The 18471-nt window shown below is 46.3% G+C and overlaps 1 protein-coding gene across 18 annotated transcripts in view; it reads left to right on the forward strand.

The window, feature by feature from the left end:
• The window catches only part of LOC126983810 (protein still life, isoform SIF type 1-like), a 192422-nt gene that overhangs the window by 32707 nt on the left and 141244 nt on the right, over positions 1–18471 (forward strand). For 14 of the 18 annotated variants that reach the window (XR_007736258.1, XR_007736257.1, XM_050836929.1 and 11 more), the window contains 6 exons: positions 977–1251; positions 5430–5614; positions 6960–7078; positions 13923–14145; positions 16719–16811; positions 17104–17835. Coding sequence is in view for 15 of the 18 variants with exons in the window: in XM_050836929.1 (XP_050692886.1) it covers positions 1142–1251; positions 5430–5614; positions 6960–7078; positions 13923–14145; positions 16719–16811; positions 17104–17835 (1462 nt within the window). In the remaining 3 variants the exon portion in view is untranslated. Of the gene's footprint in view, positions 1–976; positions 1252–5429; positions 5615–6959; positions 7079–13922; positions 14146–16582; positions 16610–16718; positions 16812–17103; positions 17836–17896; positions 18010–18471 lie in introns of those variants that run through there. The other 4 variants (XM_050836935.1, XM_050836937.1, XM_050836936.1 and 1 more) reach the window with 4 other exon arrangements.

Consider the following 18471-nt stretch of genomic DNA (forward strand, 5'->3'; position numbering starts at 1 on the left):
CTTCGTGTAATTCTTTTTATATATAGATGTGTGGAGCATATGTACATTTCAGGGTAAAAATGACTCCCTTTTCTATGTGTGGTTATATATTTCATTGGTACTGTGTTTGTTCATGATATACCGTTCTTTATATCAAACATTCGGGTCTATATAATCTTCATACGGTTACCTGTTGTTAGTTTTGTTTTTCTTGTACAGTTAAAAAAGTTCCCCCGCTCTCTCTTTCTTAATTTTTGTTCCTTACCCCATATGTAAATCAGTGTTCTCACCCGTCCCGTTCTTAATCACATGTAAACTATTAGTGTTCTCAACTGTCCCTCGTTCTCACCTGTCCCTCTTCTCGTATTTTTCGCTCCTTTCCCTCTATGTAAATCATTGTTCTCACCTGTCCAGTTCTTAATCACATGTAAACTGTCAATGTTCTCACCTGTCTCCCTTTTTTCACTCGTAAAATATTAGTGTTCTCAGCTGTCCACCTTTTCTCTGTAGTATTTTCACTCCTTTTCCAGTGCGTAAATCATTGTTCTCACCTGTCCAGTTCTTAATCACATGTAAACTATCTATGTCCTCACCTGTCCCCCTTCCCTCTCGTAAAATATTAGTGTTCTCAGCTGTCCCCCCTTCTCTCTTTCTTATTTTTCGCTCCTTTTCCAATACGTAAATCTGTGTTCTCACCTGTCCAGTTCTTAATCACATGTAAACTATTAGGGCCGTATAACAAGACATTTTGCCGCCCAAGAACACATATTTGACAAGGCTTTCGTAGGAGTTGTGGGCATTTCCAGGAGTAGTTTTATGACCCTGGTGGTATTGTGACTCTTCTTCTGTGCCGTGAACCTCAAGAAACACCCATTATAACCCGACTGACCCTCTCTTTGACCTTTAGAAATAGCTGATGTGGGAAGCGAAAGTCTCATAAAATACCAACCTTAGTGTCCTCAGGTGTCCCCGTTCTCACCTGTCCCTCTCTCCTCAGATGGTGTTGCGGTAGTAGCGGAAGCCATGGAGGCCGCAGGAGGAAGGTGCCACCAGTTGTAGACACACACACCACCACCACCACATCACCACCACCACCACCACAGCACCACCACCACCACCACCATCACTTAGTTAGTCCTGCACTCCTTGGCTTTCCTACAGGATGGGGAACAAGTTATCCTGCTCCTGCGCCCCCCTCATCAAGAAAACAGGATATCGCTATGAAGACTCCCCTTGGAATCCTGCGAGAAGGAGAGATGGACACTTATTGAGGTGGGTTGGGAGTCCTTCAGGGTATCCTTCAATCCCTCGTTCGGTTATTAAGTCCTACAGTCCTTCCTATTACATCCTTCCTTCCTTCCTTCATTTAGGGGTTGGGGGTCCTTCAGGCTATCCTTCATTCCTTCGGTTATTAAGTCCTACAGTCCTTCCTTCCTTCATACCTTCTTTCCTTCCTTCCATCCTTCCTTCATTCTTTTCTTCCTTTAATCTTTCCTTTTTTCCTTTCTTTGCTTATTTCTTCCTTCAATATGTCTCCTTCCTTCCTTCCTTTCTTCCTCCTTGCAAAACCATAATATTTATCTTCCTTCAGTTCTTCCTCTTCCTTCCCTCCTTCTCTCATTCCTTCCTTCCTTCCATCTCTTCTTCCTCCTTCTTTCCTTCCTTCTTCCCTTCCTTCCTCTGTGCAAAACCTCAGTACTTCCTTCCTCCAGTTCCTCCTCTTCCCTCCCTCCTTCCTTCCTTCCCTCCATCCCTCCTTCCTTCACTGTTCTCTCTCTCGTTAACTCCAAAATCAGTTATGCATTAAATCTAACGGGTTCTCAAAGGTTTGGTTGTTTGGTTGAGTCTGCCTTCAAAAGCGCCGTATTGATCGCCGTTTTCTGTGACTGTTGATATTTCCGCTTAAGTTTCTCACTCTATTTCTGTCAATATATCCCTTTGGTATTTATTTTTTGTTAATTTAAATGTCGTCTTTTAATTCTTGTTCATTGATAGTTTTTTTTTCGTATCTTCTCTCTCTCTCTCTCTCTCTCTCTCTCTCTCTCTCTCTCTCTCTCTCTCTCTCTCTCTCTCTCTCTCTCTCTCTCCTCTCTTTTCCTCCTCCTTTTTCTTCTCCTCCATCTTTATTTTTTTATCAATTTTATGTTTTTTTATCTATGTATTCCTTCCTTCCTTCCTTCCTTCCTATATAACCTATTCTTCTTCTTTCATATACTTCTTCTTTCTTTTTATCTATATTTCATTCTTTATTTCCTTCCTTCCGTCCTTCCTTCCCTTAGTCTTCCTTCTCTTTCCCAGTCATTCGTTCCTCCCTATATAAGTCATTTTTCCTTCTTTTTCCTTCCCTTCCTTCCTTCCTCTCCTCCTTCTCTTCTTTCTCTTCTTCCTATTCTTGTTTAGTAAGGTAGTGGGTCTTCCTTCCTCTTCCCTCCTTCTCTCTTTCCTCTCCTCTTGTCTCTCCCTATTCCTTCCTTCCTTCCTTCCTTCCTTCCCTCCTTCCTTCATTCCCTTGCCCAGAGGTCCATTAAGTTTCCCAGAGTCACCCTTTAAAACAACTGCCTATTGATCTCCGTTTTCTGTGGCCGTGTTTACCTCCTTGCTTACTTTCTCTATTCATCTACGTTATTATTATTATTATTATTATTATTATTATTATTATTATTATTATTATTATTATTATTATTATTATTTTCTTTTCCTTCTTCTATAATGTGGTTTTTTAGTCACTCCTAAAATATTTTGTCCCGTTTTCTTTATTTATATTTTCCTTTTTTTTTTGCTTCTGTAACGTTTTTTTTTTTTAGTAACTCCTAAAATATTATGTCCTGTTTTCTTTTTTTATTTATTTTCTTCGTTTTTTCTTGTTTTTTGTTATTTTTATTATTTTTCTGTATTTCTTATTTTTTACTATATATTCCTTCTTCCTTCCTTCCTTCCTTCTCTCCTCTTCTTCCTTTTCTTCTTTTCTCGTTCTCTCCTTCCTTCCTCTCTTCCTTCCTTCCTTCAGCCATTCTTTCTTTCATTCCTTCTTCCTTCTTTCTCTCCTCTCCTTCCTCCTTTCCATTCCTTCCATTCCCTCCATTTTGCTTATCTCTCCTCTTTTATCAATTTTCTCTCCTCTCTGTCTTCCTCCTCCTCCTCCTCCTCTTCCTTCTTTTCTTCCTTCCCTCCTTCTCCATCTTCCTTATTTTCCTTCTTTTCTCCTATTTTTTTTCTAGTTCTGGCGTTTTTAAATTTTCTCTCTTCTCAATCCTCCTCCTCCTCCTCCTCCTTCTCCTCCTCCTCCTCCTTTATCTTCCTCAATTTCCCCTCTTCCTCTTTATTCATTTTATACCCTGTTTATCCTTTTGTAATCTCCCTTGTCATCTGTTCAAATCCTCCTCCTCCTCTCCTCTTCCTCCTCCTCCTTCTCCTCCTCTCCTCCTCCTCCTCCTCCTCCTAAGCTTTTTATCACTTGTCTCCTCATTCCACTTCCTCTTTTATATTTGTTTGTTTATTTGAGTTATGGTTAGAAATGAGCTGTATTGATTTACGTTTTCTTTCACTCTCCGGGACGTAACGTGTGTGTGTGTGTGTGTGTGTGTGTGTGTGTGTGTGTGTGTGTGTGTGTTTTGTTTATATATTGAATTATCCTTATTTTTCTTCTTCTTCTTCTTCTTCTTCTTCTTCTTCTTCTTCTTCTTCTTCTTTGTGTCATTTGTCATTTTTTTGTGTGTATTTCTGTTTATTCTTTATTTTTTTCATCTTTTTTTTCTTTTTCATCTACCTTTATTTTTATCTATCTATTTATCTCTCTCTCTCTCTCTCTCTCTCTCTCTCTCTCTCTCTCTCTCTCTCTCTCTCTCTCTCTCTCTCTCTCTCTCTCTCTCTCTCTCTCTCTCTATCTATCTGTCTGTTTGTCTGTGTATGAAAATTTATGTGTTTTGATTATTCACAGCCATTTGTCAGAGAGAGAGAGAGAGAGGTTACCCTCAGTGAACCTTATCTTGTGTCTTTAAAGGGGGTCGACTCTCTCTCTCTCTCTCTCTCTCTCTCTCTCTCTCTCTCTCTCTCTCTCTCTCTCTCTCTCTCTCTCTCTCTCTCTCTCTCTCTCTCTCTCTCTCATTTTCGCATCCACAGAAATTAAAAACATCCACAATTATAGCTCCTCCTCCTGCTCCTCCTCCTCTTTCTCCTCCTCCTCCTCCTCCTCCTCCTCCTCCGCTAAAAGTCTTCGGTTTTCTCGCACCCAATTTCACTTACTCTCTTCCTCCTTCCTTCCTTATGATTCTTTCCTAATTTTCCAATCATCTTTTTATCATCTATTCCTTCTAATCATCTTCTAATGTATCTAGTCTTCTTTTAATTGTCTTCTGTTCCAATCAATCCACCTCTGATCCTCTCCTAACACTTCTAATCCCCCAATCCTGTTCTCTTCCCTCTAATCCTCTGCCCTTCTTCCTAATCCTCTTTTCTTCCCTGTAATCTTTTTCTCTCCCTTCTAATCCTTTTTACAACTGTTAATCCTCCACCTAATCCTCTTCTCTTCCCTCTAATCTTTTTTACAGCTGTTAATCCTCCATCTAATTCTCTTCTCTTTCGTCTAATCCTTTTCTCTCCCTTCTAATCCTTTTTACAGATGTTAATCCTCCACCTAATCCTCTTTTCTCCTGTTTAATCCATTTCTCTCCATTCTAATCCTTTTTACAGCTGTTAATCCTCCACCTAATCCTCTTCTCTTCCCTCTAACCCTTTTCTCTCCCTTCTAATCCTTTTTACAGTTGTTAATCCTCTGCCTAATTCTCTTCTCTTCCTGCAAATGCTAACCTCCTAACCCTCTATAATCCATTTCAATCCTCTATTCTTTTTTTTCCTTTTCTAATCCCACTACTCCTTCCCTCTAATCCTTTTCTCTCCCTTCTAATCCTTTTTACAGCTGTTAATCCTCCACCTAATGATCTTCTCTTCCGTCTAATGCTAACCTCCTAATCCTCTTATAATCCATTTCAATCCCCTATTCCTATTCCTTTTTCTTCTCTAATCCCACTACTCCTTATAACTCCCTGATCCTCTGCTAATCCTCTTGTAACTCCCTTAATCCTATTCTAATCATCTCCTAATATTCCTAATTCTATTGTAATCCTCTTGTAACCCCACTAATCCTTTTAAGCCTGTTCCTATCCTAATCCTCAATGCTCGTAATCCTCCTCTAATCCTCTTTTAACCAGCCTGATCCTATTTCAATCCACCTCCCGGCATTAATTCTCCACCTCCTCCCCCTGCAGGTTATGGGCGGAGGTGTTCCACGTTCTAATGCTCTTCTAACCTCCTGATCCTATTCCAGTCCACCCCCTGTTAATCCCCTTGCTCTTAATCCCCTTGAAATCCCTCTAATCCTCCTCTAATGCTCATAATTTTCCCCTAATCCTCTTCTAACCACCCTGATCCTATTCCAATCCCTCCCCCTGCAGGTTATGGGCGGAGGTGTTCCACGTGTCGTCGTCGGGGTCGGGCACGGTGAAATGGCAGCAGGTGAGCGAGGACCTGGTGCCCGTCAACATCACCTGCATCCAGGACACCCCGGAGTGCGTGTTCCACATCACCGCCTACAACTCACAGGTGGACAAGATACTCGACGTGCGACTCATACAGCCAGGTGAGCGGGGGGGGGGTTAAGTGGGGAGATGGAGGGAGAGAGTCGGTATGGATGGGTGTAAGAATGGGGAGAAGAGGAGGCAGAGGGAGAAGGTTCAGAGGGTAGGAGGAGACGAGATAAATAGAGTAGGGGAGGGAGAGAGAGTGGGGAGATGGAGGGAGAGACAGTATGGAAGGGTATAAGAATGGGGAGAAGAGTAGGTAGGGTGTTGGAGGGGAGGGGAGAGAGAGATGGTTAGGAGGGTAGGAGGAGAAGGGAGATAAAGAGGGTAGGGAGGATGGAAGAATAGATGGGGAGAGAGATGGTATGGAAGGGGTGTAAGAATGGGGAGAAGAGAGGGTAGGGTGTGGGAAGGGAGGGGAGATAGAGAGATGGCTAGGAGGGAAGGAGGAGAGGGGAGATAAAGAGAGTAGGGGAGGGGGAGAGACAGTATGGAAGGGTATAAGAATGGGGAGAAGAGAGGGTAGGGTGTGGGCAGGGAGGGGAGAGAGAGGGGAGGCTAGGGGAGATAAAGAGCATTGGGGAGAGGAAACACAACATATAGTCTGCTCCTACTTTTCTCCCCTGTAATTTCCATGTCCGGTCTTATCAATCTCCTTCTAATTCCCTAATCCTATGCTAATCCTCTTGTAACCCCCTTGATTCTCCTCTAATCCTCTCCTAATAGTCCTAATCCTATTGCGGTCCTCTTGTAACCCCACTAATCCTTTTAAGCCCGTTCCTATCCTAATCCTCCAATTATTTCCAACATCACGGCTATTGATGTGTTATAACCAAATGCCCAAATGTTCTTACTAACACTCCCTTCCCATTCAAATTTTGCTTACAATGTTATTCTATCAAGGGGTGATTGTATACCTTAAGGACGTCTCAATATTCAAAGGAGCAGTAAATATTAATCAGTGAGTAATGTTTTTGTCCCTTCTTCCTTAACTCTGAACCCCGTCTCTCTCTCTCTCTCTCTCCCTTCTCTCTCTTTCCCCCTCCGTTTCTCCACTCCTCCCCCCTCGCTACCCTCTTTCTGTCCCCTCTCCTATCCCCCCAACCCTCCTCTGTTTCACTCATCCTCCCCCTCCCTATCCTCTTTCTCTCCACTCTCCTAACCTCCCAATTCTCTCTCCTCTCCTCCCCTCCCAACCCTCTCTTTCCTCTCTCTTTATTCCTCCGTTTCACTCATCCTCCCCCTCCCTATCCTCTTTCTCTCCACTCTCCTACCCTCCCAATTCTCTCTCTCCTCTCCCCCTATTCCCTACGCTCCCTTTTCTCCGTTCTTTCTCCTCCCATACCACTTTTTACTTATCAATATCTCCAGCAATCATCACAACCACTCTTCCACTCCCCCCAGGCACCAGGATCGGTCAGGCCTCGGAGTGTTTCGTGTACTGGAAGGACCCGGCCACCAGCGACACTTGGGGGCTCAATTTCACCTCGCCCATCGACGCCAAGCAGTTCCGAGAATGTTGTGTAAGTAGAATAAATGCTGTGTTTGGGGACCTTGGGGAAGGGAGGGGGGGAGGGTAGTGTTGTTTTTTTGGGGGGTAGTGGGTTTTGGGGGGAGGAGGGGAAGGGTAGTGGGCCCAGCGTACCCATATTATAGGAGTCAGTCACTTAGTATATTGTAGTCTCCGGGTCCTGAGTCATGGGTATCACAAGTAGACGCCAGTAATGATTTTAATGATAGTTTTAACCCGGGGGTAGCAGCGGGGATCATGTTTCTTAATGGTCCCTCCAAGCGAGAAAAATGAGGAAAATCACCCCTCACACAAACCATTTCATAATATATATCAAAGCATTTGTGATCAGATTATGTATCATCTATTTTTTGGGGTTTATATCATGGCACAAATTTGGCCCGTCACTGCTACACGGTAAAGCCACAAATTTGGCCCGTCGCTGCTACACGGTAAAGCCACAAATTTGGCCCGTCACTGCTACACGGTAAAGCCACAAATTTGGCCCGTCACTGCTACACGGTAAAGCCACAAATTTGCCCGTCACTGCTACGGTAAAGCCACAAATTTGGCCCGTCACTGCTACGGTAAAGCCACAGATTTGCCCGTCACTGCTACGGTAAAGCCACAAATTTGCCCGTCACTGCTACACGGTAAAGCCACAAATTTGCCCCGTCACTGCTACGGTAAAGCCACAAATTTGCCCGTCACTGCTACACGGTAAAGCCACAAATTTGCCCGTCACTGCTACGGTAAAGCCACAAATTTGCCCACTGCTACGGTAAAACAAATTTGCCCATCGCTGCTACACGGTAAAGCCACAAATTTGGCCCATCACTGCTACAGTAAAGCCACAAATTTGCCCTGTCGCTGCTACGGTAAAGCCACAAATTTGCCCGTCGCTGCTACGGTAAAGCCACAAATTTGGCCCGTCGCTGCTACGGTAAAGCCAAAAATTTGCCCGTCGCTGCTACACGGTAAAGCCACAAATTTGCCCGTCGCTGCTACGGTAAAGCCACAAATTTGGCCCGTCGCTGCTACACGGTAAAGCCACAAATTTGCCCCGTCGCTGCTACACGGTAAAGCCACAAATTTGGCCCGTCGCTGCTACACGGTAAAGCCACAAATTTGCCCCGTCACTGCTACACGGTAAAGCCACAAATTTGGCCCGTCACTGCTACACGGTAAAGCCACAAATTTGCCCCGTCGCTGCTACACGGTAAAGCCACAAATTTGGCCCGTCGCTGCTACACGGTAAAGCCAAATATTTTGGCCGTCGCTGCTACACGGTAAAGCCACAAATTTGGCCCGTCGCTGCTACACGGTAAAGCCACAAATTTGCCCCGTCACTGCTACACGGTAAAGCCACAAATTTGGCCCATCACTGCTACTGGTTAACTGGCATTTCGATAACAGGAGCAGCGAGTAGCGGGCTTTTTTTTTTATCGTTTCCTTTTTTGTGTGCCCTTGTGTTGTCTCCTTTGCTGTAAAAAAAAAAAAAAAAAAAAAAAAAGTGGGGGTATTAAAGTTTCGAGCCCTGGAAGTGATTGATGCGATGTTTTTTGAGTACGATAATTTGATGACGTTGATAAAATAGTGTCTCCTTCTTCTCTGTTTCTTCCCTTCTCTTCTTCTCTCTCTTCTCTTTCCTCTTCCCTTGGGTTAGTTAGTGTAGGTAGACGGAGAGGTGTGAGTGTGTGGGTACTATCTCCTCCTCCTCCTCCTCCTCTTCTTCCTCTTCTTTCTCTCTCCTCTCTTTTCTTCTCTCAAGTTGGTGTGTGTGTGTGTGTGTGTGTGTGTGTGTTTTAATGGCTAGTGCTTCTCTCTTCTTCTTTCCTCTCTCTCTCTCTCTCTCTCTCTCTCTCTCTCTCTCTCTCTCTCTCTCTCTCTCTCTCTCTCTCTCTCTCTCTCTCTCTCTCTCTCTCTCTCTCTCTCTCTCTCTCTCTCTCTCTCTCTCTCGTGTTGGTGATGTGGTTCTGAAAGGGTGTGAAAAAGGATGTGGAGAGAAGTGGAAATGGTGTGGAAGGGATTTAGAGAATGTGGTTTAAGTGGACTGGGAGTTGAGTTCAATGCTGAGGTGGGTAGTGCGTCCTCCTCCTCCTCCTTCCTCTCTTCTTCCTCTTCTCTTTTCTTCTCTCATTTCCTGTTTCTTTGTTTCTGAGGATGTGAAAAGGGTATGGAAAGCGTGTCTGTCTGTCTATGGGTCGTATTGTAAGACATTTCGAAGTCCAAGAACACATATTTGACAAGGCTTTAGTTAGAGTTGTGGGCATTTCCAGTAGTAGTTTTATGCCCCTATGACCTAGAAACACATATTTGACAAGGCTTTCGTAAGAGTTGTGGGCATTTCCAGTAGTAGTTTTATGCCCCTATGACCTAGAAACACATATTTGACAAGGCTTTAGTTAGAGTTGTGGGCATTTCCAGGGGTAGTTTTATGACCCTATGACCTAGAAACACATATTTGACAAGGCTTTCGTAAGAGTTGTGGGCATTTCCAGTAGTAGTTTTATGCCCCTATGACCTGGAAACATATTTGACAAGGCTTTAGTTAGAGTTGTGGGCATTTCCAGTAGTAGTTTTATGCCCCTATGACCTAGGAACACATATTTGACAAGGCTTTAGTTAGAGTTGTGGGCATTTCCAGTAGTAGTTTTATGCCCCTATGACCTGGAAACATATTTGACAAGGCTTTAGTTAGAGTTGTGGGCATTTCCAGTAGTAGTTTTATGCCCCTATGACCTAGAAACACATATTTGACAAGGCTTTAGTTAGAGTTGTGGGTATTTCTAGTTTTCCATCGTTTCTACCATGAACCTAGAAACACGTAAACGTCAGGGGAGTGTGCGTCTTGCGAACCATCCTCTTTAGCTCTTGTCGATACCAGGCATTTTAGAAACCAAGTAATTAATTCGTTTTAGTGTTATTTAGTGCGTTTTCAGGAGAGAGAGAGAGAGAGAAGGCTGGTGTATCTATCTTCGTCTATCTTAATATTTTTCAACGTTTTCCATAAGTTTGTGTGTGTGTATGTATATGTATTATGTATATGTGTTTTAAGTGTGTGTGTGTGTGTGTGTGTGTGTGTGTGTGCAGATATCAAGGTGTGTGTGTGTGTGTGTGTGTGTGTGTGTGTGTGTGTGTGTGTGTGTGTGTGTGTGTACCTCTCCCTTTAAGCGATGCACTGAAATATTAACACAGTAACCCGTCTTGCTGAGCTCGTTTTCTGTGGTGCTTTGTCCCGTTTTCTGTTCATCATATGTGTGCGTGTGTGCGTGTGCGTGTGTGCGTGTCAGTGTGTGCGTGGCCGTCGTGGAGTGTGGAGTGCGCGCGTGTGTTCCCCAGTGACATACACACACACACACTCACACACACATACATACATACATACACACATATTCTAAGTGTTTTAAAGTGAAAGAAAACGGATTTGCTTCTGTTTGTTTAAAGAAAATGGGAAGATGGTTGCCTGATTTTTTTTTCTTTTTTTTTTTCTTTTTTGTTTTAGCTGATTTGGTCTTGTTTTGATTTGTTTTCTTGTTTGTTTCGAATTCTTAGGTGTGTGTGTGTGTGTGTGTGTGTGTGTGTGTGTGTGTGTGTGTGTGTGTGTGTGTGTGTGTGTGTGTGTGTGTGTGTGTGTGTGTGTGTGTGTGTGTGTGTGATGGATTTCCTCTGTAATTGGTTTTCTTTTTTTCTCTCTTCTTCTTCCTCTTCTTCTTCCTTTTCTTCTTCTTCTTCTTCTTCTTCTTCTTCCTTTTCTTCTTCTTCTTCTTCTTCTTCTGTTTTATTATTGCTTTTTCTTTCTCTTTTATTCTGTGCTTAATTTCCTTCCTTCCTTCCTTCCTCCTCCTCCTCCTCCTCTCTCGACTCTCTTGGGAAAACAAAAAAAATGATATATTCGTGTGGTATCTTCTTTAGGTCTCTCTCTCTCTCTCTCTCTCTCTCTCTCTCTCTCTCTCTCTCTCTCTCTCTCTCTCTCTCTCTCTCTCTCTCTCTCTCTCTCTCTCTCTCTTCAGGTTTTAAGTATTATGTCAGAATTAGGAACGTGTGTATGTATGTGTGTACGTGTGTGTGTATGTGCGTGTGTGTGTGTGTGTGTGTGTGTGTGTGTGTGTGTGTGTGTGTGTGTGTGTGTGTGTGTGTGTGTGTGTGTGTGTGTGTTTAACTTTTTTTTTTCATATCTATCCTTTGATCTTAAAATTGAAAACATGATAGGAGGGACTCATGTAAGTGTGTGTGTGTGCGTGTGTCTGTGTGTGTGTGTCTGTGTGTGTCTGTGTGTGTGTGTGTGTGTGTGTGTGTGACCTTTTCCGGCTGCCTCTTTGACCTTCGGCGGGTTATCTATCTATTAAAGTGGTCAAATGGAGGTTGGTGTGGGCGGGCAGAGGTTATTTGCTGCCTCCTCCTCCTCCTCCTCCTCCTCCTCCTCCTCCTCCTCTTCTTCCTCTTCTTTTTATTTTGATTCTGATTCTGATTCTTCTTTTTTTTTGTTTGTTCCTTTTCTGTTTCCTTTTTTTTCATCTTTTTCGTCTTGTTAATTTTTGTCTTGTTCTTCTTGTTCCTCTTCTTCTTCTTCTTCTTCTTCTTCTTCTTTTTATTTTGATTCTGATTCTGATTCTTCTTTTTTTTTTTGTTTGTTCCTTTTCTGTTTCCTTTTTTTTCATCTTTTTCGTCTTGTTAATTGTCGTCTTGTTCTTCTTGTTCCTCGTTTTCTTCTTCTGATTCTGATTCTTCTTCTTTTTTGTTTTTGTTCTTTTTCTTGTTCCTGTTCTTGTTTTTGTTCATCTTTTTCGTCTTTTTCTTGTTAATTTTTGTCTTGTTTTTCTTGTTCTTTCTTTTCTTCTTCTTTTTTGTCTTGTTCTTGTTCCTTTTTGTCTTGTTTTTCTTGGTCTTTCTCTTCTTCTTCATCTTCTTCTTCTTCTTTTTCTTCTCTTTCGTCTTGTTCTTTGTTATTTTCGTTTTGTTCTTCTTGTTCTTGTTCTTCTCTTCTTCTCGTTTAGTTTGGGTTCCTTAATTCCTCTCGTCACATTTCCCGTTTTCTTCTCCACATTAATATCATCCCGCTCTTCACATATTTATCTTGTATTTCTCTTAATCCTGTGCAAATTAATTATCGGAACACATTCTCTCTCTCTCTCTCTCTCTCTCTCTCTCTCTCTCTCTCTCTCTCTCTCTCTCTCTCTCTCTCTGAGGACAAGACAACACAAGCTGGGTCAGGTGAGGTCATCAGACTGGGGTGGGTAGCTGTGGTGAGGTCATTACGTAGCCTACTAGACTACACACACGGCCTGGACTACACGGTCCGGTAGCTCAGTGGTTAGAGCGTCTGCCTCACAACCAGAAGGACCGGGGCTCGATTCCCCGACCGGGTGAAGATAAGTTGGGTTGATCTTCTTTCACGTGTAGCCCCGGGGCGGCCAGGGCAAGGGGTCCCGGGGCACGGAGGGGCAGCACGCGCCGCCCGCCGCCAGGGAGGGAAAGAGCCATAAAGGGAGAGATCACTTGTTACTGTGTCATTACTTTGGAGGAGGGAGAAGAGAACTGAACTCTCTCTCTCTCTCTCTCTCTCTCTCTCTCTCTCTCTCTCTCTCTCTCTCTCTCTCTCTCCTTTAAAACCACTCTCTTGCTACATACGTATATTTCTAAAACTATTTTTCGTCTGTGTGTGTGTGTGTATGTGTGTGTGTGTGTGTGTGTGTGTGGTCTTTTCCTACCACTGTATATGTTGTTTTTGTTGTTATTATTATCATTATTATTATTATTATTATTATTATTATTATTATTATTATTATTGTTTTAAAGGGTCAAATTAGGTCACCATGTTGAACCCTCTGCTATGGATTGCCAAACGGCGCTCACCAACAAACGAACTGGTGCCGGTGTGTATATCTCTCTCTCTCTCTCTCTCTCTCTCTCTCTCTCTCTCTCTCTCTCTCTCTCTCTCTCTCTCTCTCTCGCTCTATCTTCTTTAACTAATTTTTCCGATGTTTTTTTTTTAGGCAGCGTTTTGTGCCTTTGTGTGTGTTTGAGAGAGAGAGAAATGCAATATATACATCCCCTGTACCCTCTTGCCATCCTCCTCCTCCTCCTCCTCCTCCTCCTCCTCCTCCTCCTCCTCCTCCTCTTCCTCTTTCAATCAACCTTCTTCTTTTATCTTCACTTCCTCCCCTTTTTAATCTCCATTTGCTTATCTCTCTCCTTCATCCCTATCTTCTTTCCCTTTCCTCTCTCTCTCTCTCTCTCTCTCTCTCTCTCTCTCTCTCTCTCTCTCTCTCTCTCTCTCTCTCTCTCTCTCTCTCTCTCTCTCTCTCTCTCTCTCTCTCTCTCTCTCTCTCTCTCTCTCTCTCCCTTCCCATCTTCTTCTTTATCTCCCTGACACCTTATTTTCTCCCTCCTCGCACCTTCTTCATATCCTCCATTTTTTATCTCCCCACATCTCCCTCTTCTCCCTCATCTCCCTTACTCTCTCCCCTCATGTCCTTCCTTTCATCTCCCCTCACCTCCATTTTAATCTCCCCCCTCAATCTCCCCTCGTCTCCTTCCTGTTCCTCACCCCGCTCATCTCCTCCTCCTCCTCCTCCTCCTCACACACCCTCCCCTTTCTCCTCATCTCCTCCCCTCCCCTCCTCACCCCACTCATCTCCCCCTCACCTTCTCCGCTTCATCTCCCCTCCCCTCCTCCTCCTCCCCCACTCATCTCTTCCACATCACCTTCCCTCCCTTCCTCACCACATTCATCTCCCCCTTCTCACACACCCCTCATCTTCTTCTCCTCTCCCCTCCCCCACTCATCTCCTCCTCCTCTCACACCCCTCCCCTCCCCTCCTCCCCCTCCCTCATTCCTGCTCCTTCTCTTCCAGTCTCCCTCCTTCAAGTTTTCACGCAAGGCATCCTCCTCGTACTCCCTCAAGCTGGAGCCGGTGCGGGGGGGCGGGGGAGGGGGCGGGGGCGGGGGCAAGGTCAAGGGGAGGAGGAAGCCCGTGTCCACCCCGGCCTCCCCCAGCCGTGCACGCGAACCCCAGTGCACGTGTATGACGGCTGAGCAGTACGCCAGACTACGTGCGCAGGACCCCAGATACAGAGGTACGTGAGGTGTCTCTCTGTCTGTTTGTCTGTCTGTTTCTCTCATTCTTTTTTTCCCATAAGTTGAACGTTGATTTTTGTTCCCCTATTTTTTTTTTTTTAGCTGAAAAAAAAAAACTCCCCACTCCCATAAGAGAAGAATAGCCACAATTTTCCCTATTAGGCCTATCCCATTTTTTTTTTACGCAATGTCCACCAATTTGATTATATTACCATAGATTTTACCTTGAAGCCTTGTACCAGTAGAGTCCCCCCTTAATACAACCCTTCCCTGTTTGACTCCCTTCTTTAATGCCAACAGGTCCATAGGTTAGGTAAATATAGGTTCTTGGCACTCCATTAATAGGTGGATATTCGAGGTTTGGTATATTTGAAGGTTAGGCGGTTGGCATGGTTTTAAGTTACAAAGGTTTCAGGGTTTGGGTTCATGGTTGAGTTTTGGGTTAATGTCAGAATGTTCTTTGTGGTGTGTTGTGAGAGCCTTGCAAAACTCAGACTGTTCCACCAAACTGAGATTCTGAGGTTGTGAGGTGAGCTTGTGTCCCTAATTCACATCTGTTTGTATTAGCAGAAGTAGAGTCAGTCAACAGTTTACTCTTCTTTAGGATGAGTTTACGTGATGAGAGTCAGTTAAGGAGCAGTTAGTTTACCAGACACGAGTAGAGTCAGTCAACAGGTTAGTCTTCTTTGGGTGATAGGTAGAGTCAGTTATAAAGCAGAGTTAGTTTACCAGACACGCCCTGTAGGGTAGAGAAGCAGAGTAGGTTTACAGTGATTTCACAGTGAGTCCAAATCAAGGTTGGTCTCTTCTTTGGGTGATAGGTAGAGTCAGTTACGAAGCAGAGTTAGTTTACCAGACACAGGTAGGGCCAATCAACAGGTTAGTCTTCTGTGGGTGATAGGTAGAGTAAGTTACGAAGCAGAGTTAGTTTACCAGACACAGGTAGGGCCAATCAACAGGTTAGTCTTCTGTGGGTGACAGGTAGAGAAAGTTAAGAAGCAGAGTTAGTTTACCAGACACAGGTAGGGCCAATCAACAGGTTAGTCTTGTTTATGGAAAGTTTACTTGGTGCAGCGGACACCAAGATCGCGCAGAGGAAAGGTCAGGCAGGCCGGCTGTTCCTTCGCCTTTAATGCAAATGCTAAAAGATTATTGGGGTCACCACTGGGAAAGGTCACCCCGTTTTCCATCCATCAGACCAACCCGCTTCTGCTTACAACCCACCAGAAAATAAACATTGCCAGGAGGTTGGAAAATCGAAGAAACTAATTAAGGAAAGCAGGAATTGAAAGTCAGGGAAATTTGATAAGCAGGAAGTCACAGGTATGAGCAGGTAGCGACAGCAGGTGAAATATCTCGTTAGCAGAACTGACCTCATCTCTAGCAGGTCAGAATATCCTTACCAGAAGCAGAAATGAATTAAGGAAAGCAGGAATTGCAAGTCAGGTAAATTTAACAAGCAGGAAGTCACAGGTATAGGTCAGCAGGTGAAGTATCTCGTTAGCAGAACTGACCTCATTTCTAGCAGGTCAGAATATCCTTACCAGAAGCAGAAATTAATTAACGAAAGCAGAAATTGAAAGTCAAGTCAGTAGGTATATGTATTAAGCAGAAAAAGTCACAGGTACTGGCAGGTAGCGACAGGAGGTGAAGATTCTCGTTAGCAGAATATCGTGTCCTGAGAAATGGTTATACGATGTTATCTCTCTCTCTCTCTCTCTCTCTCTCTCTCTCTCTCTCTCTCTCTCTCTCTCTCTCTCTCTCTCTCTCTCTCTCTCTCTCTCTCTCTCTCTCTCTCAGGTGTGGTGTGAGGTATGTTCATTAATTAATTACTTTACCTGTACACAGAAGCGAGCAGGTAACGTGTGATATATTATTATTATTATTATTATTATTATTATTATTATTATTATTATTATTATTGTTGTTATTATGATGATGATTAATATTGCTGATAATAATGTTGGTGCTGATTATAAGGAGTGTATGTGTGTATGTTTGTGTGTTTGGAGCTGATACATATAAGTAGACAGACATGGATAGATAGATAGATAGACAGACAGTGACATAAATGATGCAGGAATAATGTATTAATAAATTATAATGATGATTAACACACATACACGTTGATACATGTTCATCAGCGGGTGTAGATCAGTGGGTAGATGATAGTGTATTATGATAGATAAGTAGATCATGCAGTTTGATGGACTGGGAAACACATAGAGTGAGATAGAAGTATACTAGACCTTGATTCAAAGTGTGAGAGTGTGTGTTGTGAATGAGTGGCTGTGTGTGTGTGCGTGTGTACGGGTGTGTGTGTGTGCATGTACTGATGGCGCGGCGCTGAGGTGCACACAGGTGGCGTGTGCCGGCGGCCCCACGCCCTCCCACGCCCCGCCCTCACAATCCGCTAACCCGTGTGTCTCCCCGCAGCGGGCTCGCCAAAATTCACCTCCACCGGTAATTATGTCCCTAGCTGTGTTGTGCCCCCACCCCCCTGTGTACCCCTCCCCCGTGTGTGTGTGTGTGTGTGCCCCTCCCCCCGCTGAGGCATAACTCTCTATTGCAGGACACGAGGCCGACGCCCCTGAGGGAGGGGAGAGCAGGGGTGCCATGCCCCCGGAGACACACACGGGGGTCTACGATAACCTGCCGCTGCTCTGTGGGTGCTGGGGGGGGGGGGGGGGGGAGACAGGGGAATATTGGGATCACTAACCCTGTGTGTGTGTCCACTAACAGGCCTCCTCCCTCGGGGGCTGTGGGGGGCGGGGTGTTGTGCCTTAGTGTTCACTCTTGTGTGTGTGTGTGTGTGTGTGTGTGTGTGTGTGTATACATATATATGTGTGTGTGTATATATATATGTGTGTATGTGCGTGTGTATGTGTATGTGCATGTGTGTGTGTGTGTGTGTGTGTGTGTCCCTGGTGCCCTAATCGTGTGTCTGTGTGCCGCAGGGGCGTCCACGCTGCCGCGGACCCAGGGTGGCCGCGGCGTGGTGGAGGGCACCGCGGCGCGCCCCGCGGGGCACGGAGCCGTCGCCACGCAGGCCGCCGCCGCCGCCCCCACGCAGACTGCGGCGGGGGACAGCATGGCGGCGCGGCGCGGCGGCGCGGACACCTACTCCACCATGAAGCTGGGCCGGGACCCCCGCCAGCCGCCCTCCCACCACGCCTCCCACGCCTCGCTGCACCACAAGGCCGCCGCCGCCCCGCTCTCCCGCAAGGAGGAAGCTGCCGCCGCCTCCGCCGCCGCCACGGCTGCCTCGGCGGCGGCGGCGGGCGGCGGCGGCGGCCCCGAGGCGGGCGGGGGGGGCGGGGGCCGCGAGAGCCGCGCGGGGCCGGGGGGCCGCGCGGCGCGGCGGGAGCTGTCCTCCAAGAGCGTGGACTACTCGGAGATGGACACGGTGCGGGAGGGCGACGCGCTGCGGCGGCGCGCGCGCTCCCGCAGCACGGACGACGTGACCAAAGGTGAAGACGCCGCGCTGGCCCTCGATAGCAATACTCTTAAGAAAATGCTGCAGCCCATGGCAGGCGGCGACTCCCCGACGGCCTCCCCGGAGCAGGCGTGGCCCCGCGGGGCGGCCCGGGGCGGGGCGCTCGACCAGTTCCTGCGGGGGGCCCTCGGCGGGGGGGCCCTCCAGGGGGGGGAACCCTCCGGCGGGTACGCCGACGGCTTCCAGTCCGAGGGTGAGGCGCCCCGCCCGCACCGCCTCACCCCGTCCCGGTCGGCCATGAGTGTGTTGGGCGGGGGGGGCGGCGGCGGGGGCCGCGGGTGCCGCCTGGACCTGGGGGAGCGGGAGTCGCCGCCCTCCGACCACCAGCTGTTCGACGCGGCCTGCTACGCCACCACGCCCTCCTCAAGTAGGCCCCACGCCCCGCCCCGCCCCGCCCTGCCCTGCTGCTGGCTGGCGGGGCCGCCCACCACGCCCCGCCAGCCCCACCCCTCCCCCCCACCCACCACCCCATGCTGCCTCCCACACACACACACCCCACCCCCTCCCCACCCCCCCACCCCCCAGTCCCCGGCGCGGCCCCGCCACACACAGACGAGGGTCAGGCCCGTGCATGGCTGTCTTGTGCATGCCCGCATGTGTACACACACACACACACACACACACACACACACATTGATAAATATACCTGAAGACCCGTCACCAGAGTTCCAAAGGTCATTCGGACTGAGGATCGCGAGCTCAGAGCGTGATCAGACCATGGTGAATTACACACACACACACTCACACACACACACACACACACACACACACACACACACACACATTTTCCGAAAAGTTTTTGAAATATGGTAAGGAATTCAGAATTTTT

Source organism: Eriocheir sinensis, chromosome 54 (assembly GCF_024679095.1).
Source record: "Eriocheir sinensis breed Jianghai 21 chromosome 54, ASM2467909v1, whole genome shotgun sequence".
Taxonomy (NCBI): Eukaryota; Metazoa; Arthropoda; class Malacostraca; order Decapoda; family Varunidae; genus Eriocheir; species Eriocheir sinensis.